The 18,839-nt window shown below is 39.6% G+C and overlaps 1 protein-coding gene across 4 annotated transcripts in view; it reads left to right on the forward strand.

Annotated features, from left to right (window-relative positions):
- The first annotated feature begins 2,893 nt into the window (after positions 1-2,893).
- The window catches only part of CARMIL2 (capping protein regulator and myosin 1 linker 2), a 64,535-nt gene continuing 48,589 nt past the window's right edge, over positions 2,894-18,839 (forward strand). The window contains exons 1-10 of one of the 4 annotated variants that reach the window (XM_083626415.1): positions 2,894-3,159; positions 3,743-3,816; positions 5,796-5,884; positions 7,793-7,843; positions 9,448-9,507; positions 12,388-12,509; positions 14,092-14,189; positions 16,676-16,746; positions 17,413-17,486; positions 18,332-18,407. In XM_083626415.1, the coding sequence (XP_083482541.1) occupies positions 3,777-3,816; positions 5,796-5,884; positions 7,793-7,843; positions 9,448-9,507; positions 12,388-12,509; positions 14,092-14,189; positions 16,676-16,746; positions 17,413-17,486; positions 18,332-18,407 (681 nt within the window). In that variant the 5' untranslated portion in view covers positions 2,894-3,159; positions 3,743-3,776. Of the gene's footprint in view, positions 3,160-3,513; positions 3,661-3,742; positions 3,817-5,795; positions 5,885-7,114; positions 7,416-7,479; positions 8,090-9,447; positions 9,508-12,387; positions 12,510-14,091; positions 14,190-16,675; positions 16,747-17,412; positions 17,487-18,331; positions 18,408-18,839 lie in introns of those variants that run through there. The other 3 variants (XM_083626413.1, XM_083626414.1, XM_083626416.1) reach the window with 3 other exon arrangements.

Below are 18,839 nucleotides of genomic sequence, written 5' to 3' on the forward strand. Positions count from 1 at the left end.
TGTGAAAAATACGATGGAACAAGTTTATAATCACTTTTACATGAAGGGGGAGTGAATACATGTTGCCTTTTTGAGCTGTTTGCATTCAGTGGGGAGATTTTCCCAGTAAAGAAGAATGGGCTTTCCCATATATCATAACTTTTATTTACTACATATGCATTTTAATCACATAGCACACAGTTAATGACACCTTTGGCTTTTTCATGCATTGTATTAATGGGCCATGCACATCACTTCTACAAAAGATGCTTAAAATGTACTTGCAAATTGGAATCCACAAGATTCTGAGTTCTTCCCTTCCATTTTCTTTGAAGCATGGTCAACCTAACAATATCAAATGTAAGACCTATTTTCAACCAAACTTGGCCTGCTGACTCTCTCCTCAAGGGGCAGGGGGATGGCACACTGGCTCCCAGTTTGCTATGGCAAGAGGAATATTGCTTTCCACAGTGGGGATTGGAGGAGGCTGTGCATTGCCAAAGAACAAAGGGGTGGGGAAGTAGTGAAAAAGCTTTATGGAATGGCAGGATATAGCTGAAGGGGGAGTAACAAACAACATAGCTGTTATACTGGACTTTGGCGTTTCCAGAGTGCTTTTCCCAGTTGCTAAAGTGCTTCTCATGCATTCTCAGAAATGTTTGTAACAATTTGGTGATGTTGGCCAATATCAGAGCTGAGCTATACTACTAACAACACTTTCTGGATTGTACCAATTAAGATAAGTGCATTTTTAATACATCTGTTCTAAAAAAGTGTGGGCTCCAGCACATAGAAAATCGGCTTATCAAGGGCTGAGGTTCTAGGTAGTACTTTTCATGAATAGCTATTAACATGGCAAAGAAAGATGTGCTGTGGACAGCCAGTCTTATCTCATAGTGGGTACATGTAACATTTTTCTCTTGCACAAGGGTACACAAATGTTCCCACCAGCTCAATAAAGTGTGAGATGTAGCCTGCAAGTAAACATGCAAACTCCATATTTCCATAGAAAAATATAACTTGTTTGGGATGATATTAAAGTTATTGACTCATCTATTTCCTTGCTCTTTACAAAGACAAATCATTTATTGAATGCTGCGTTCATAGATAATAATAATAATAATAATTTATTATTTATACCCCGCCCATCTGGCTGGGCCTCCCCAGCCACTCTGGGCGGCTTCCATAAAAACCAAAAATACAGTAAAATATCACACGTTAAAAACTTCCCTGAACAGGGCTGCCTTAAGATGTCTTCTGAATGTCAGGTAGTTGTTTATCGCTTTGACATCTGCTGGAAGGGCGTTCCACAGGGCGGGCGCCACTACCGAGAAGGCCCTCTGCCTGGTTCCCTGTAGCTTTGCTTCTCACAATGAGGGAACCGCCAGAAGGCCCTCGGCGCTGGACCTCAGCGTCCGGGCAGAATGATGGGGGTGGAGACGCTCCTTCAGGTATACTGGACCGAGGCCATTTAGGGCTTTAAAGGTCAACACCAACACTTTGAATTGTGCTCGGAAACGTACTGGGAGCCAATGTAGGTCTTTCAAGACCGGTGTTATATGGTCTCGGCGGCCGCCCCCAGTCACCAGTCTAGCTGCCGCATTCTGGATTAGTTGTAGTTTCCGAGTCACCTTCAAAGGTAGCCCCACGTAGAGTGCATTGCAGTAGTCCAAGCGGGAGATAACCAGAGCATGCACCACTCTGGTGAGACAGTCCGCAGGCAGATAGGGTCTCAGCCTACGTACCAGATGGAGCTGGTAAACAGCTGCCCTGGACACAGATTTGACCTGTGCCTCCATGGACAGCTGTGAGTCCAAAATGACTCCCAGGCTGCGCACCTGGTCCTTCAGGGGCACAGTTACCCCGTTCAGGACCAGGGAATCCTCCACACCTGCCCGCCTCCTGTCCCCCAAAAACAGTACTTCTGTCTTGTCAGGATTCAACCTCAATCTGTTAGCCGCCATCCATCCTCCAACCGCTTCCAGACACTCACACAGGACCTTCACCGCCCTCACTGGTTCTGATTTAAAAGAGAGGTAGAGCTGGGTATCATCCGCATACTGATGAACACCCAGCCCAAACCTCCTGATGATCTCTCCCAGCGGCTGCATGTAAATGTTGAAAAGCATGGGGGAGAGGACAGAACCCTGAGGCACCCCACAAGTGAGAGCCCAGGGGTCTGAACACTCATCCCCCACACCAATGTGTATCTCTGAATTTGTCATCAAATGTTAATTGGGCCTGCACAACTTGTGGCACACACGCTCACACTATGATGTGGGGTATGAAAAACCTGTTTTTGCTTCCTAGAAACTTCAAAAATGGATGGCGTAGTCTTGTGTTCAGTTTAGGAACATAAAATTTTGCTGGAGCAGACTAGCTAGTATCCCATTTCCCATAATAGACAACCATTGGTGGTTGGTTTTATTCTATTATATAGCCCCTGGGTTAGCTGCCTTAGACCGTATAATAAAAGTTGGAATAGAAATATTTTAAATTTAGAAATAAAACACATGCTACTGGGAAGTTCATAAGGATATGAAGGGCTCTTGCAGTTTTGATTCCCAGGTATTCGGTGTTCAAAGGCCATTCAACCAGGAGGGCTCCATTTAGCCATCATTAGTTCTAATAGTGAACTTGGGTGAGTGCCAACAGGTATGAGGCCATGGAGAAGCGGGATTATCAACTGCTTAGAGCAGGGGTAGGTAACCTAAGGCCCGGGGGCTGGATGTAGCCCAATCGCTTTCACAGTCTGGCCTGCAGACGGCCTGGGAATCAACGTGTTTTTACGTGAGTAGAATGTGTCCTTTTATTTAAAATGCATCTCTGGGTTATTTGTGGGGCATAGGAATTCGTTCTTTCCCCCAAAAAAAATATAGTCCAGCCCACCACATGGTCTGAGGGATGGCTGAAAAGGGTTGCTGACCCCTGGCTTAGAGGAAGCTAGAAATAGCTAATTTAAAATAACAGTAACCAGGGGACTAAAAACTAGCCCAATGGGTTAAGCATGCTTAGTAGAAACAACATTTAGTGTTGGAAAGGAAAAATGGCCCAGGAGAGGAATGCCCTGCCTGAATTCCTTCTAATGTAAAACATCCTCAAGAAGCATGTGGTTCACTGCATTTTTTGAACACGAAGAGGAGCACTACAGCTAGAAGTTGAGAACACATTTTGTTGCAGGTTCAGTCATTGCTATTGATCAGGGATTGGAAACCTGTTGCCCTCTATATATTATTGAATTCTCAACAACCAAGGCCAGCAGCTAGGAATAGTAAGATAGTAAATCGAACAACAACTGGAGGGCCACTGCTTTCCCTTTTGTGATATAGATGCACTTACATATAATGAATTTGTCTAATCAGTTTGTTGGCTCACTGTTTTTGCTGGTCCAACAGTAAATAATGGCAGCCTTCAGTTTGCCCTCAGGCTGTTAAAACTAGAGAATAATCTTTAGTGCTTATTGCCCAAGTTCTGCAGGACTTTTCTTCAGCTGGGCCAGTTTCACACAATGCCGTTTGCTCCTTGGATACATTATAGAACAAGCAAGAGCTCACCCTGGTACTCAGTGCTGTGCTCAACTAATTTGCTTTTTTTACTTTTGCCTGCTGCCTGTTTTCTTATTCAGTATGTTTTGAGGTGGGTGGGAGACAGGAAGAGGCACCCTGAGGTGAAGAGGAGGAGGTAGGAAGCACGGCAGCTGCCGCCTTGCTAGTAACCTGCTTAAACTTGACGGAAACAAGTGTTCATTCTGATGCTTTTGCAGAAGGCCAGGCTTCTGCTCGAGCAGGATCCAGAAGATGGCTGCCTCTTTCAAGGAGATTCCTGCAGAACTGCATGGTACGTAAAAGGTTTGTCATGCAAGGAAAGGCCAAGAGACCTTTATGGTCACCTTGATTCTGGATGTCATTTTTGATAGTGGGGTGCTTTTGTGGAAAACTTGCCTCCATTTCCTCAATGTCACTCCGTTTACAGACTAAATTCTAGGCCAGAGATTTGAGCTCTAATTCTGGTTTTGGGACCGAGATGTTAGTTTTGATAATGTTTTATGGTGATGGAGGGAAAGGGGGAGCAACCAGAGGTGCTTTAAACTCGTAATTTTCAGAAATATGACTTCAGATGCCTTAGGTGTACTTGGTTAGCACCAATTTTTCTACACTCATGAGGGTTGGAGCTGCACCTTAAAAATAAAATAAGTTGGGACACCAAAAATTATAATAGAGCTGGGCCTTGTAGCCTGTCATCTAGCACTTTCCCTCCAACTGCTTCCATATATAGATGATCAAACAGTAAGAATCTAGAAGGCCTAAAAGGCCCACAAGAGCTACTGTACTTTGAAATCTCAGAGCAATCTTGCCTGAACAGAAACTCTTGTGCTGCAGTTTAATAAGCAGTAGCTGACAAGCTTCACAAGGCCTGAGAGTTTAATTAACAGCCCAGTGTATCAACTCCCTTTGACTGGTAATGGTTAGCACTGCCTTTAAAAGCAAAAATTGGATACTCTGGTTTCTCTCCAGATCATATAAATCTTTCATCTTTTAGAAACAAAAATTGCCACGAGCTACAATGGAATTACATTTTTCAGCAGTCAGTGTATTTTCCTCGGGTGCCTACGTAGAGGTTGGTTAGGTTGGCCCCCACAAAAATTGTGAAGAAAGATGGAGAGAGCTGGCGATTGCCAAGGTAGCAAGGGACAATGTGTGTGGGTGCCGATACAGCTCCTTGCCAAGGGCACAAGGGAGCCTATGTACGTCTCTGATTTTACTATTTAACACACCGATGGTGACTCCAGAAAGTTTAGAAACTCCTGATAATGCAGACATGATAATACCAATTACGCAATAGTCAGTAGGTCAAACAAAAGTAGACTTCCAGCTTATGTGGTCACCTTTCCTCACATTTCTACAAATGTAGTAGCCCAATATAAAAACTGAGAAAGTAGTGTTTTTTTAAAGAAATGTATTGTCATATTATGCATTTTTGCATTAAAGGTGTATGGGTGGTTGTTTTTAATGAAAACAGATGGGCACTGATAGGATTGCAGCAGGCATGGAAGGTGAATGTAACCCTTTCCCCCCTCTGCTTCTGTCCTGAGGAAAATCACTCCTTTGTAGCTGCTAATGGAAGGAAATCCCCTGTTGGCATGCTACAGTGCCAACAATTATCAGCCTCACGTGGCCCTGGTGGTGCAATTTGATTCCCCTCCCCCAAATGAGCATAATACAAAAAATACTTAGATAACATATCTCGTATGGTCCTTTAGAGGAATCCCCCCCCCCCCCAGGCAGAAAGTGAGCTATCTTATTTTAGCACAACTTTTAGCCAATTGCCAAAACCTCTGGTCCTGGTTCTGTGCCCAGCCTCACCTTAACATTCATATTCCTTGCTATCATTTTTGGCAGCTAAGACTGCAATCCTATCTATATTCATTTATCTGGGAGTAAGCCCTATTGAACTTGGGACTGCTTCTGAGTAGACACATGCTGCTAGAATGCAAAATTTTGTGACCCAGACCCATGTACATTTATGCATGATAAAAATGTAATGTATTTTTATACTGATTACCTACCAAAGTTTCTAAGCAGGAATTTGGCAACTTGGCTTAATTTTATTCAAGCACATTAAAAAAAAATAAAAAATTACAGTCTTCTATAGACTTCCCACGTTCCATTCTGCTCGAGAAAAGTTTTATGAAAGTTCAAGTCCAGCTTAGAGATTGTGGCAAGGATCTCCTCCCCTCTTTTAGGGGCTTCTGTAAAAGACAAAGTCTGCCACATGTCTGCAGGCCATTTATTTATCCAGTCTTGTCTCTTTTTCAGAAAGCATCACCAATTTATTAGGGACACATGACGTTATCCTGCTGGATGCTCAACTCCACATCAAATCCAAAGTTGAAAATATTGTCTTGGTATGTATTGATAGCTCAATTTTACCACTCTTGTTGGTTTGTGTATGTTTCCCAGGTCTCTACACCATGCAGCTGAATGCCATGGCCTATAAAGATTTCCTAGGTCACATGCATCCCAACATGCTCCAGCACTTATATGGATCTTTCTTGATAAAGAGTAAAGAGAAATAATGAATTAGGGTAGCATTCTGTATACCATTCTAATTACTGTAATCTGGTACTGCTGAGTACTTGCTTCTGCACCTCTGTAATATCTACTCAAGTTGTATGTTTGCAAGTAAACATTATTCCTGCATTGCAGGGGGTTGGACTAAATGACCCTTGGGACCCCTTCCAACTCTACAATTCTATGATTACCAAGTTTACTAATCCTAAGCATATTTACATGGATGTACATTCCACATATTTTGGTGTTACTGTAAATTATTCCTAAGTAACTAAGCTTTGCAGTCAGAAGCAAAGAGACTCTTATTTTATAATGGCAAAATGGCAAAATATTTTATAATGGCAAAATATTTGATTATGGGAGAAATATAGGTATAGCTGCAGTCTCATCCTTTATGAAACATGCAATTGGACTAACAAGAAAAAGAAAAGGCATAACTAAGTCTGCAGTCCTGTATACACTTACCTATTTGTACTTGTGGAAGTAAGGTTCATTAAAACTCAATTGAGCATACTTCTGAGCAGAACCCATAATCTTTAGATTTCTTGCCCACCTTTCATCATAAGGGCCCTGGTTGGATTGCAACAATATGAAAATCAATTAAATATTTTTGATTCTTAAGGATTCTGCTGCTAGCTTTACAAACAGTGGAGACAACAGATACAAAAGTATAGAAATTTAATATAAAATAGGCAGTATACTGCAGAGTATAGATCCTGTAACGTAGATGCAGCCTGTTCTGACCAAAATAAAATAAAATTGAGGTTCTTTAAAGAATTGCAGTTTGTTTGTTTATTTATTTATTTCCTTTCCTCCAATTAGCTCAGGCTAGCAAAAGCATATACTCACCATCACCACCCCATTTTGTTATTGGGGTGTGTGTGTGTGTGTGTTTAAATCTACTGTATAATGTTTTATTTATTAAATTTGTATTCTACCCTTAATACGATGATCACAGGGTGGTTCACAACACACACAGTTATTATATTGTTGGAAATCATCTTGAGACTTTTGCTTTGAAATGCAGCTTATAAATAGTCTTAATAAGTCACAACCTACTTTGCAAAGGACAGCCCTCTATTTGAAGGATTGCCTGATCCAAATACAGATATGAGGAACCCTAAGAAAAGATAGCAGGTGCCTTGAAGCTGGCAATCCACAATTATGACAGCTGAGGAGCAGGCTGATCAGGCACACAGAGAACCTGATCAGTCTTCCCCCATCATGGTGAGTTGCAGGGCTTTTTTCAGCCGAAAATCACTGGAACTCAGCTCCAGCACCTCTCAGGTGGGCTGCCATTACAAGAGAACCAGAGTTCACGTTGCGTTCCAGCACCTTATTTTCGAGGAAAATAACACAGATGAGGTATATTGCATTTCTTATTTAAATTACAGCAATCCTTTGAAAATTTGCACCTGTACCTATAAATTAGCACATGTACATTTTATGCAATTCTGTGTGCTTGTTCTTGATCGTGCAGTTTTAAGTGGCAACCTTCGCTGCAATACTTTATTTGGGGACTGAGGCCTTAAGTTTCTCTCAGCCTTCTCAAAGTTGGCCCTCTGGCAAAATTATGCCCTTCCCCCCATGGTTACTGATAAAAATTGCAAGAGTAAGTCCTTAAGCCCCTTGTAGACATTGTTCACCATTTTCTCTCATAAATCCCTGTATATGAAAATGAAGTTAGGCCTCCTCCTTCTCCTCCTGATCTCTGCTCTCTTTGGCCTTGCCTTGCTATCCAGGTTTTGATGCCCTGGCGAGCCCTGGTGGTGCTGGCGAAACTCCCGGTCAAGGTAAGACCTGCCCTGACCATGGTTTCTCTTAGGACTTTTTTTTGTATTGAATCAGCTTATTCTTTGTTGCAGATTGTTTCTTCAGCTTGTAAACAACCTTGTGTGTTGTAATATAGGAAGGTGGCGTATAAATTAAATGAAATGTGTATAAATAGGAAGGTGGCGTATAAATGAAATGAAATGAACTTGAACCCCAGAGCAGGCCCTTGTGGCTCTCTTCTCAGAGCAGTTAGCCATTCTAGTCAGGTTTGCACTCCTACCTAAAATACCACATTTTCAGTTGGTCTCTGGAGGCCTAGAAGCCTTGGTGGCTTCATATTATTCCCCACCCCCAACAGTGTAATTCTAGCATTGTGTGGGATTTGTTTTTGCTTTTTTCTTTCATCTTTGCAATAGTTATTTGATTTTACAAATATAAATTTATAACAATACCAACTACATATCCGTATAGAGAGATTTCTCTGAAACTCGAGACTTCCCGTCCCCCATCCTCTCCATGGGACCTATTGTCAACATTTTAAACTGCATATTACCGTATTTTATAATCTATATTTTGTATCTGTCCATATTGTCCATAGTGTTTGTTACGTTACAAGTGAGATTAAGATCCTGCTAATGTTTTCATCTGCTTACAGTGGTCACCTAAATAAAATTTTTCCATTCTTTCTTGAAGTTTTTGTGTTCTTGGTTCCTGAGCTTTCCGGGCAGTTTTGCCATTTCACTGTAGTCTAACAGCTTGGTTTGTGCATTGTATGGGCTTTCTTTATTAGTTAGGAATTCTCCCCAAACTAAAAATCCCCTCATACTGTTACATAATATGCTATTTCATTACCACAGGAGTCCCAGGCAAACCAGAGGCACAAACTGAATAACAAACCAGTGAAATTTCTCAGTTTGTTTGTTTTTTAAAAAATATTACTATTCTACTACATTTTGCTTTAATGCAGCTCATGTTTCTTTTTTGAGGCTCAGCTTTCAGGTCTTTCTTGACTGGGGAAGTGGGAGGGGTACATCCTTATTTATATCACAGGCCTTGTATACTGTTTAATAATAATAATAATAAATCTCTAAGCTGTTTCCATAAAATATTCATTACAAAATAGAAATAAAATAAGACTTTTGAAAACAGGAGACAAAATAATATCGAAATATAGATAAAATAAAAACATTTTTAAAATCAAATGTTTTTACATGTATGGGTTGGCTTGCCTAAATGAAACAGTTTTTGACAGGTACCGAAAACAGTATAACGATGGCACCTGCCTAATATCAATAGGCAGGGAGTTCCATATAACTTTCTGGTTTAAAATGCTAAAGTATAAACTATTGTGCAACTCTCCCCTTCCGAAAACACATATTATTTCATAGAATTGTAGAGTTGGAAGGGACCTTAACCTGCAGGAGAGCTGTGCTCACTGCTTATGCAAGACAAGATGATATGAAAGCATTTTCTGTGATGGAAAATATCTGAAGAATAAAATATTGTTATTGCATCAGTTATGAAGGACACACACACACAGGTTTACATTTTAGATTTCCCTTTAAAATGCATTGGCTACCTGATCCCTCTGCACTTACCTACCCTTGCATGTTTCCACCTGCAGGTACAAGTTAGCTTCAGCTTCTTAGGTGTGCAGATCATCACGATAGGAGGAGATAACCGGGTGAGTGCAAGATGTATTGGGATCAGGCTGTTGTGATTCTCTCCCTGTGCCGTACAGACATTAAGCGCACTTTTCCTCCCCTCCCTATGGGGCAAGGGTCTAATGGTTTTTTTGGGGGGGCAGATGCCAGATAATCTTTCCCCACAGTAAATGCTACAAAGCTGTCATATGTGCACATAGACCAAGATTTTGTATATAACTGGTCCCAAATATTCATTTTAATCATGTCGTTAAACCAACAAGACCATCCTTAATGTTGCCATTTTATTTCATTCCATTCCATTCCATTCCATTTTATTTACTATGTCTACTTCTGTACCTTCTGTAACAAAACTGATGTACAGAAATAAAGGTGATATTTTCTTGGCACTGGAAATAAAATGACAGGGAAGCTTTCAGCTGCTTGATTTATGTGTGTCAGACCACTGTAAAAGGCACAGAAGTGGGACCAGTAAATTTTTTGATTGCTCTGACATTAAACAGCCAGTCTATTGTCATTAAAATTACTCATGTCCAGCAGTTAAAGGGCAGTAGATGACATTCTCTCTTGGTAAAAAAAAAATCCTGTTTCTGATGCTTACTGAAGAATCAAAGGGCACTCCCCAAATTGAAAAAAAAAGAAAAAGAATTACACCACATTCTATTTTTGATTGGTTTAATAAAGTGTGGACAAATATCTTAATGAGCCAACCTGCCCATTATAAAAATATGGAAGAAATAAGAGTATACCATCAGTCTTCAAATGGCTCAGGACTCACTCCTGGGTCATGGACTCATCTACCACCCTACAAATATATAGCAAATAATTAAGAAATTGGTCCCTAGGTGTATGGTTGGGTTAAAGGTGTCTGAAAATGTTGACTACTGCCTTAGACAGTGGGGATTTGGGCAGCACTAGCAAATGGATGTTTGTATTCTGACTATATTTTTCACATGTTTATGTATTTCTTATTATTGTATTTTTACTCTTTGTTGTAAATCACCTCAGGATTCTTTGAAGAGAAAAGTAAACTATAAATTTAATGAACCCCAAAATCTATACACGTTTGTTGAACACTGGATTTATCAACTACTGAAGCGTTAAGTTTCAAGATAATATGCATCCATACGCATTATTCTCACTTTTATTATGTATTGTTTATTTTGTGCCTAATATTTTTGTATTCAGCAGTAATTCATTCTATGCTTGTTGCTATTATTTGTAATGCACTTAAGTGTTAAGTACATTAACACCTTTGTACTCCCATTAAGTTCTAGTTATATTTAATTTATTTATATTAATAATTCATGTTATAGTCTTATCCTTATATTTAATAAAACAAAAAACAAACAAACTAGGAACTGCAATTCAGCAGCTAAAATCCCAGTTTGGCTCCCCCTATTCACGAACCAATTGTTTCTCTTTTCTTCTAACAATTCTTAGAAATTTATTGCCCCTATTTTGCACCAATTTTTGCTTTTTATGTGTTCATTATGTGTTCGTTTTCACATGTGAAATATTGGAGGCTATGGAGCATGTCTAATTTTTCACTGCAGGGACCATAAGAACTCAAATTTAGCAGAAATGTTTTCTTTCCTTTCCAATGTTTCTTACAGAGAAGATGATGCATATAGGCAAACATAATTATTAGATCCCAACTCTACAAACAATCAAAAAGGAAATATTAAACTGGTTTGTTTGATGATTGAGTCAGACTTTGAAATTAGCCTAGATTTGAATTGTTTGCCAGTAGTATTAGCAACCTATTAAGGTAAAGGTACCCCTGACCGTTAGGTCCAGTCACTGCTGACTCTGGGGTTGCGGTGCTCATCTCGCTTTACAGGCCAAGGGAGCTGGCGTTTGTCCGCAGACAGCTTCCGGGTCATGTGGCTAGCATGACTAAGCTGCTTCTGGCGAACCAGAGCAGCACACAGAAACGCCGTTTACCTTCCCGGCAGAGCGATACCAACAAAGACAACAGTTTGGGACCTATGAAATAAGAGTTGCTTGGCACATGGTTACAGGGCCATAAGCATCATTTGGCTTATTTTGTGTCAGATTTTGCTTTCAGATTGTTTTTATACACTTTTTTCCTACATGGTATTTTGTTGTTCTGTGCTTGAGGTTCTTCTGCCTTTGTGTGTGTCTCTCTGTGAGTGTGTTTTTAAAGCACAGGTGTATTTGTTATCAAGTGTCCTTACACCATATTATTCCTTAAGCTCAAAGCTCTTATGAGGACCTTGGACATTGCTGAGGTCCACATCTATTTAACTTCAGTAGTGATATAACAAAAGGCACTTTCTCATAATACATCATGTAATTCTCCCTCTTTCAAAAAGTTCCCTGAGGATATAGATCATCTCAGTGGGTGGGCAGGGAATAAAATGTTTTAAAATCAACTCAGTCTTCTATGGAGCAAGACACATTTGGAGCCTGAGGAGTGAAAATATTTACAAATGTTCAATATTTTAGTCATTTTGCTGGAAGATTTTTCTTTAGATAGAAAGTATGGGATTTTTTTATATACCCTTTCTACTTGCTTTCCATTATTTTCTTTTAAGATATTAGCATCTTCTGTGTAGCTCGTCCTCTTTTCCAGAGGAGAATTGGGGTTATTACATCTCCTTTTTTTGCTTGTGATAATTTCATAATACCTCCCTTCTCTAAAGAAAATTATTCATTTTAATTTAATAGTAATAGTGAGAAGAAAAAGCTCATGTATGTTGTACAACAAAATGAGTATTAATGTTTTATTATAAATTATTTATCATTACAAATATTATTTTAGTACCCTTCTTTAAAATAGTGTGTATTATAAGATAATAACTATTGGTTAAATACTGAAACTTTTAAATAGAAAATATCTCCCCTCTTATGTCTTCTCTTCTACTTAACTAAAGGTTGTCGTGGAGACAGATAAATCTTCTTTTGAATTTGAGTTCTTGTCATTGGATGATTTGGAGCATATGGTCATCCACGTAGTCACATCTCTGAAGAAGATCTTTCCAATTTCTTCACCTGGGTAAGGAGGTTATGTAGTTTACCAAAGCCCAAGATTGTACATATTTTGGAGACTTTTGAACAGGTGGGGGAACATGTGGCCCTGTATATATTGTTGGAGTAAAATTTTCACCATCTCTGACCATTAACTATGTTGGCTGGAGCTGATGGAAGTTAGAACCGAACAAAATCTGGTGGGACACAGGTCCCCCAGCCTACATTAGAAGATATGGGCTGAACGCTGGTGACCAAGGCCAAACTAGTTAGATGGGTTTGGAGTGGTTATTATTATATAGCACATTAGCATGCTCAAATCAGGTACATTATCTTAAATAAAACATACAACAGGGCTAGCCACCATGGTACTGTCCAGATATTTTGGACTACAGCTTCCATCATCCTTGGCTATTCTGGTTGGGTTTGATGGGAGTTGTAGTACACAACATCTGGAGGGTGTCACATTGGTTATCCCTGCCTCACAACAACCCTTTAAATCAGGTCAGTGTCATTATGCTTCACATTGCAGGTATGAAGACGTGGGGTGAAACAGTAGAGAATTTAAGAGATAGTGATATGCCTGAGGCTTTCCTATAGACTCATTACGTGATTTGAACAAGTGACTTATTGGTTAACAGTTCAGTCTTATATCCACTATCCTATACTAGCATCTGTTTCCCAAAAGCATCTTGTCTGAAGCATCTGTTACACTTGAAAGGGATAGCGGATGCTCACTGACACAGCCCATTAGGGAAAGGGACCATAGCTTTATGATAAAGCACATTTTTAGCTCATGTTTCATACCCAGATAATGCAAGAAGTGATAATGCAGTGGGCAGCCAACACTTCTTGGGCTTCGTATTTTGTAAAGACTCAAGCCAATAACAGTTCTAATGAGAGGACAATAAAGTACTTGGTTGTGGATAACTACACAACATTGATCTATCTAGCTTAGTATTATCACCACTGAGAGGCAGTGGCTCTCCAGATAATAAGCTTTGAGTCTTTCTTGGCCCTGTCTGCAAACACCAGGGGTTGAACCTGGGACTGGTTGCAGACAAAGCTTGTGCTCTAGCATCTTCATCTTACAAAGCCATGGCAGACTCCAGTTAATGTATAAGGGGTGGGCAGGAATGGAGCACAGATGATATTTTGTTGAAACCAGATATAAGCCTACAATACCTTCTTATTTCTGAGAAGGTACAATGGTCACATATACAAGCAGTACTTGGAAACTGATTTACTGAGACTGTGCCAGAGCAATATTGTAAGAATGACAGGGTGTTACAGATCACTTGTTCTGGTTGAAGTTTCCAGAAGCATTTTTGGTTTAGAGATTCGTAACTGATTACCTTAAGCACCAGATGTTTCAACAGTACCAATTTATTTGTTTCTTTTAAACAAAAGAAAGTTAGGGGGATACATGAGTGGACAGTGTTGTTATATGATTTAGGCACTAGATGGCTGTGGACTTAATTGTATGTAGGTGGAATCAGGAGCTTCCTGTGTCTGTCCTGATAATAATGTTTTTGTCCAACTTCCTGACCGGTGCGTCCTCTAAGCCTTCAGTGAAAAAAATGTAATTGGTTTTTCCCTTTGTTTTGAAGAAACCTACTCCAAAATGCCTCCCCCATCTTGCTCGACAGAATAAAAGCGATAATAGATTCCTTGGAAGAATTACTAAAGGAAAATCAAGACCCATGTGGTAATCTTTATATATTAAAATTATTGGAGAAAAATATGTTGGAAGTAATGTTGAGCCAAACTATAGTTGTGAAGAATGTAAGAATTGTAAACTAGGGATGAGGAAATATATCAATTCTGGTTTCTCATTTTGCTCCACATTTTCACAGCTGTTTGCAATTATTGTTTTTTTAAAAAAATCCTCATGAAAATTCACCAGCATTTGTGTGAATTTCTCCTAATATACACATTTGTTTATGCAGTTTTTCCTGATATAATGAATTTAATGTTATCTTCATTAACATACTCAATTATATGCACATTTTGTCCTAGTTTATGTATTTTGTTACCCATTCCCTGGTTGGATAAGTGAACTGCAAAATTTGGAGAATGCAAATTTTGAAGGATGGCTATGTTTCTGAAAGTTTGAGTTAGGTAGGCTCCTCTCTGCAAAGTGTATCAAATTTCTCCCCTATCCCTAGTCTAAACTAGCCTTTAAAATATGCTTATAAAAGTTTTTAGCCTTTTTAAAAAAGTGAGCTACTGGGGGTCGTAGGGAAGGGACGTATGGCTCCATCTCTCCTCAGACAGCCCACTGTTTCCTATATTGGGCGCAGAGGAAGCACAGAACATGTTTCTCCACCTGCATGCAGTTTCTTGTTGTGTGTGGCAACTAGGTGAGTGCTTAAATACAAGGCTAGTTTAATAATAATAATAATAATAATAATAATAATAATAATAATAATATAATAATTTATACCCCACCCATCTGTCTGGGTTTCCCCAGCCACTTTGGGCAGCTTCCAACAAAACATTAAAATACAATAATTCATCAGATATTAAAAGCTTCCCTAAACATACAATTTAAACTAAAAGTTTAAACTAAACTAAAAGTTTAAACATACTATTAAACTGGTGGTAAAACTAAAGCTTACTTCCCTTAGAGTGCTCAAGCCTTTAAAAAATCTGACAATTCTGAATTCATATGAATATGCATAAGCACAGATTGGAAAATAGGGCTGCAAGGTATGTGTGTGTTTTTGACCTTGGCTTCAGAAGCACAGAGTTGCTAGTAGCTGCCACTCTGGCACCCTTTCTAGGAATCATTTTATGTAGAACTTGCCCTAGACTGCAGATGCTTATGCAGCCATCTCCCCATGTGCACATATGGTCAATCTTTCCCTTGATTAAGACTGCCATCCTCTATTGGTTTACCTGGGAGTAAGCTTCACCGAACACAATAGTTATTTCCAAGTAACCTTTCATAGGATTGGTCCATAGAATATTTATATCCTGCCTTAACAATTATTGATTATCTTCATAGCTGTTCACAAAATGATAAAATATGAACCAATTTTAAACAACATCTTAAAAATGAAACACTAGAAGCAGAAGCAGCCAGACAGTAAAATGGGAGATGAAATTGCCGATAAAGCTAAGCAGCAGCATCCAATTAAGCATTATAAACCATTAAAGGTCTGGGCAAGAAGGCTGCTTTGTGCATCAGCTGTATATATGAGATGATGGTTTCTATGGTTGTGCAGCTGTCAAGTGGCCAGATGCCAAGGAGGACAGCAGGGCTCCTGTGCTATTTAAATAGTTGTAAAGAAGAGAGAATTTTAGCATTGACAGCTTTTTGTGACATGGTGTGGCCGTTAGGAGGGTTGAATTAGGGCTGGGGAAGCCCTGGTTTAAATCCCAACTCAGCTGTGAAACTCACTGAGCGACTTTTGGTCATTCATTCTTTCTGATGCTGCCTAACCAACCTCACAGGATTATTGTGTGGATAAATTTGACAGGGGAAAAACCATGTGCCCTGCTCTGAGCTCCTTCAAAAAAAAAAAAAAAAGGGCAGGATAAAAATGTAAGAAATACAAGATTGATATACAGTCAAAGCGCTCATAGTTCAAACATGTCCAAACTTTTCAGTAGCTACATTTGCTGTTGTAACGAATGAGGTCTGTTGAGATATTTACAAATTGGAGGAATGGAGCTGGTGGCAACTCACATCTCTTCTCCGCTACTGCTTTACTTTATCTTGAATGTACACCTTTTTATAGTTTTTTCTTAATAGTTTTTTTTAATAGATTTACAGCTGTATTTTCTATTTTTGTATCCAGAAGGATTGTTGGCAGGGTTGAGGAGTGAGGAATGGGAGTGAGGAATGGGAGTGATATTACTAATGGCCCAAATATTTGATTTGGGCAAAGTATCTTCTTGGCTCAGAATATCTATATCTTGTGATTTTCCTGCATTATATATATGTTTAAAAGTAATCACTTTTATATGGCCTGTCTTATAATTTTTGGAGTCTTCAAATACCATAATCTCTGAAATCTCATTATCACCCATGCAAGATAGGTGTATAGTAATTGAGCTTGAGAGATAGTGGTTTACCTAAGACCAGCTACTAAGTTTCTGGCAAAGGAGAGTTTAGATCTAGAACTTGGATCAGCCTGTAAATTCTGTTCTGCAACATGTTCTGCTAATATCCTCTCACATTTACAGGTGGGTTTTCAGAGACATACGCTGCTCTCTGTGATTACATTGGCCTCCCTTTCCAAGAGGAGATCCAGTGGGTAAGACACAAATTAGTCATTCATACCAAAACAACATGCTTAAGAATAACCCACAACTCGGTGGCAGAAAAAAAGTAAGGGCCAGAAAATGCCACCATTTCCTTGTCTCCCATTGCATCAATGAGTTTAATGTGTGCATGCACTTTTTCCAGATGGTGATTTGGCAACTCATTTGTGTCTGTATTCCCCCAGTTCCAGCCTGCATGACCTGTGTACAATTTTTTTTTTTTGTAAAGTACAGTGGTACCTTGGTTTAAGAACAGCTTAGTTATGAACAACTTGGATTAAGAATGCTGCAAACTCAGAAGTAGGTGTTTTGGTTTGTGAACTTTGCCTTGGAAGCAGAACATGTTCTGCTTCCTGTTGAGTGTGTTTCATTTGTAAATTGAGTCCCCCACTGCTATGGGAAAGCACGCCTTGGTTTAAGAACAGACTTCCGGAACTGATTAAGTCCGTAAGCCAAGGTACCACTGTAGTTCTCAAGACACAGGTATGCCAAGTCTGGCTCAGCATACTGATATTAACCTCATCATTACTCTTGAGTGGAACTCTTCTGCTTAGAGGTGGCTGGGTAGTGCTGTTAGCATCTTAATCATTATGTGAATTTGCCAAATGGTCTCTTACCTCCCTGCAATGTGCTAATGTGTTTTATTTTTATTTTTCAAGGATGTGGATAATATTTATCACAACCAGAAATGCAGGGAGTTCAACCTGCTGGATTTCAACCACCTCCACAGCCAGTGAGTCCATATAAAAAAATAGGGTGGGGAGTGAGAAGGGTGAAATCCATGAGGTGGTATTGAAAGCTAGTCCTATGCAGATTAGACCATAAACATGACTAATTTAAATTCATTCATTTCAATGAGTAGGACTTCATTGAATATCACCTGATATGCAGTCATACCATACAGTGTTAAAATAGCATGAAATCAGCAGTATTCTAAGAAATTCAGGAATTCAGTTTCCCAGTTCAAGCCATGTTTATGTGTCAGTGCAAAGCTTGGCTGAACAATGCTGTGTGCATATGAGTTTCAAGATACTCAATGAAGCAATTGTGTGATTCCCTTCAATTCCCCTCATCTTCCCTGCATTGGCCCCAAGTGTGTCTGTCTAGAATGTAGCTGAAGACCTCCATAAGTAGGCAGGCCTTTTGAATCTAGATCAAATGGGGAGTTGCTGTGTTAGACAATTTTTAAATAATCTTTATTGGGTTTTTAAAAAAATAAACTGTTTTTAAAAAAATAAATCAAGTGAATTGTGCCTTTTAGAGTCTAGATTTTAACTGTTTAAATTCTAAACTAATTACTTTGTAGAACTGAATAAGCTACATCTCTTGTTGGGTGCATAGTGGATTAGGATAGGTGGATGGGGCCAATGGATAGCTGAGTTGTTGAGCACCTACTTAGTATGCAGAAGGTCCCATTCCTGGTTCAATTACTGGCATCTGTAGGTAGGGCTTGGATATTTCCCTGCCTGAAACCCTGAAGATGCTGCCATTGAGTGTTGGCAATACTGAGCTAGATGGACCAATGGTACAACTTGGCAGAATACATTTTCTATGTAATATTGCTTTGTCCTGTTGCAGAGATGTGGCTGTTAGTGTGACTAGCCTGTCATTGAATCAGTGGTTCACGAGGCTGTGCTGCAAGGACTTCAAACTGGTGAGTGCAATGTGCTAGGCTTTTTGGCAAGGACCTCCCTGAGATGGACAGAAGCATAAGACCACAGGATGCAGCTTCCTTGCTGAAGCCAAACAGGTCTGGGTCTGGTCATTGCCTGGATGGGAGACTGCATGCAAATTCCATGTATACCACCTTGAGTTCTGTGATGGAAGAAAGGCAGAATATAAAGAAAACAAATCAATATAAATTGGAGAGGGATCACCAGAGTACATGCTTCACATGCAGAAGGGCCTGGGTTCAATCCCTGACACCCCCAGTTGAAAGCATCAGGTAGTATGTGATGTGAAAAGCGCCTGGAGTGGTGATGCCAGATAGAGTAGATAGTACCAGGCTAGATGGACCTGGTTTAAAAAGCATCCTTCTTGGTTCTTATGATGATGACACGATGGTTGGCATTTGTGTGGGCAGCTC

Source organism: Podarcis filfolensis (assembly GCF_964270895.1).
Source record: "Podarcis filfolensis genome assembly, chromosome: 8".
NCBI lineage: Eukaryota > Metazoa > Chordata > Lepidosauria > Squamata > Lacertidae > Podarcis > Podarcis filfolensis.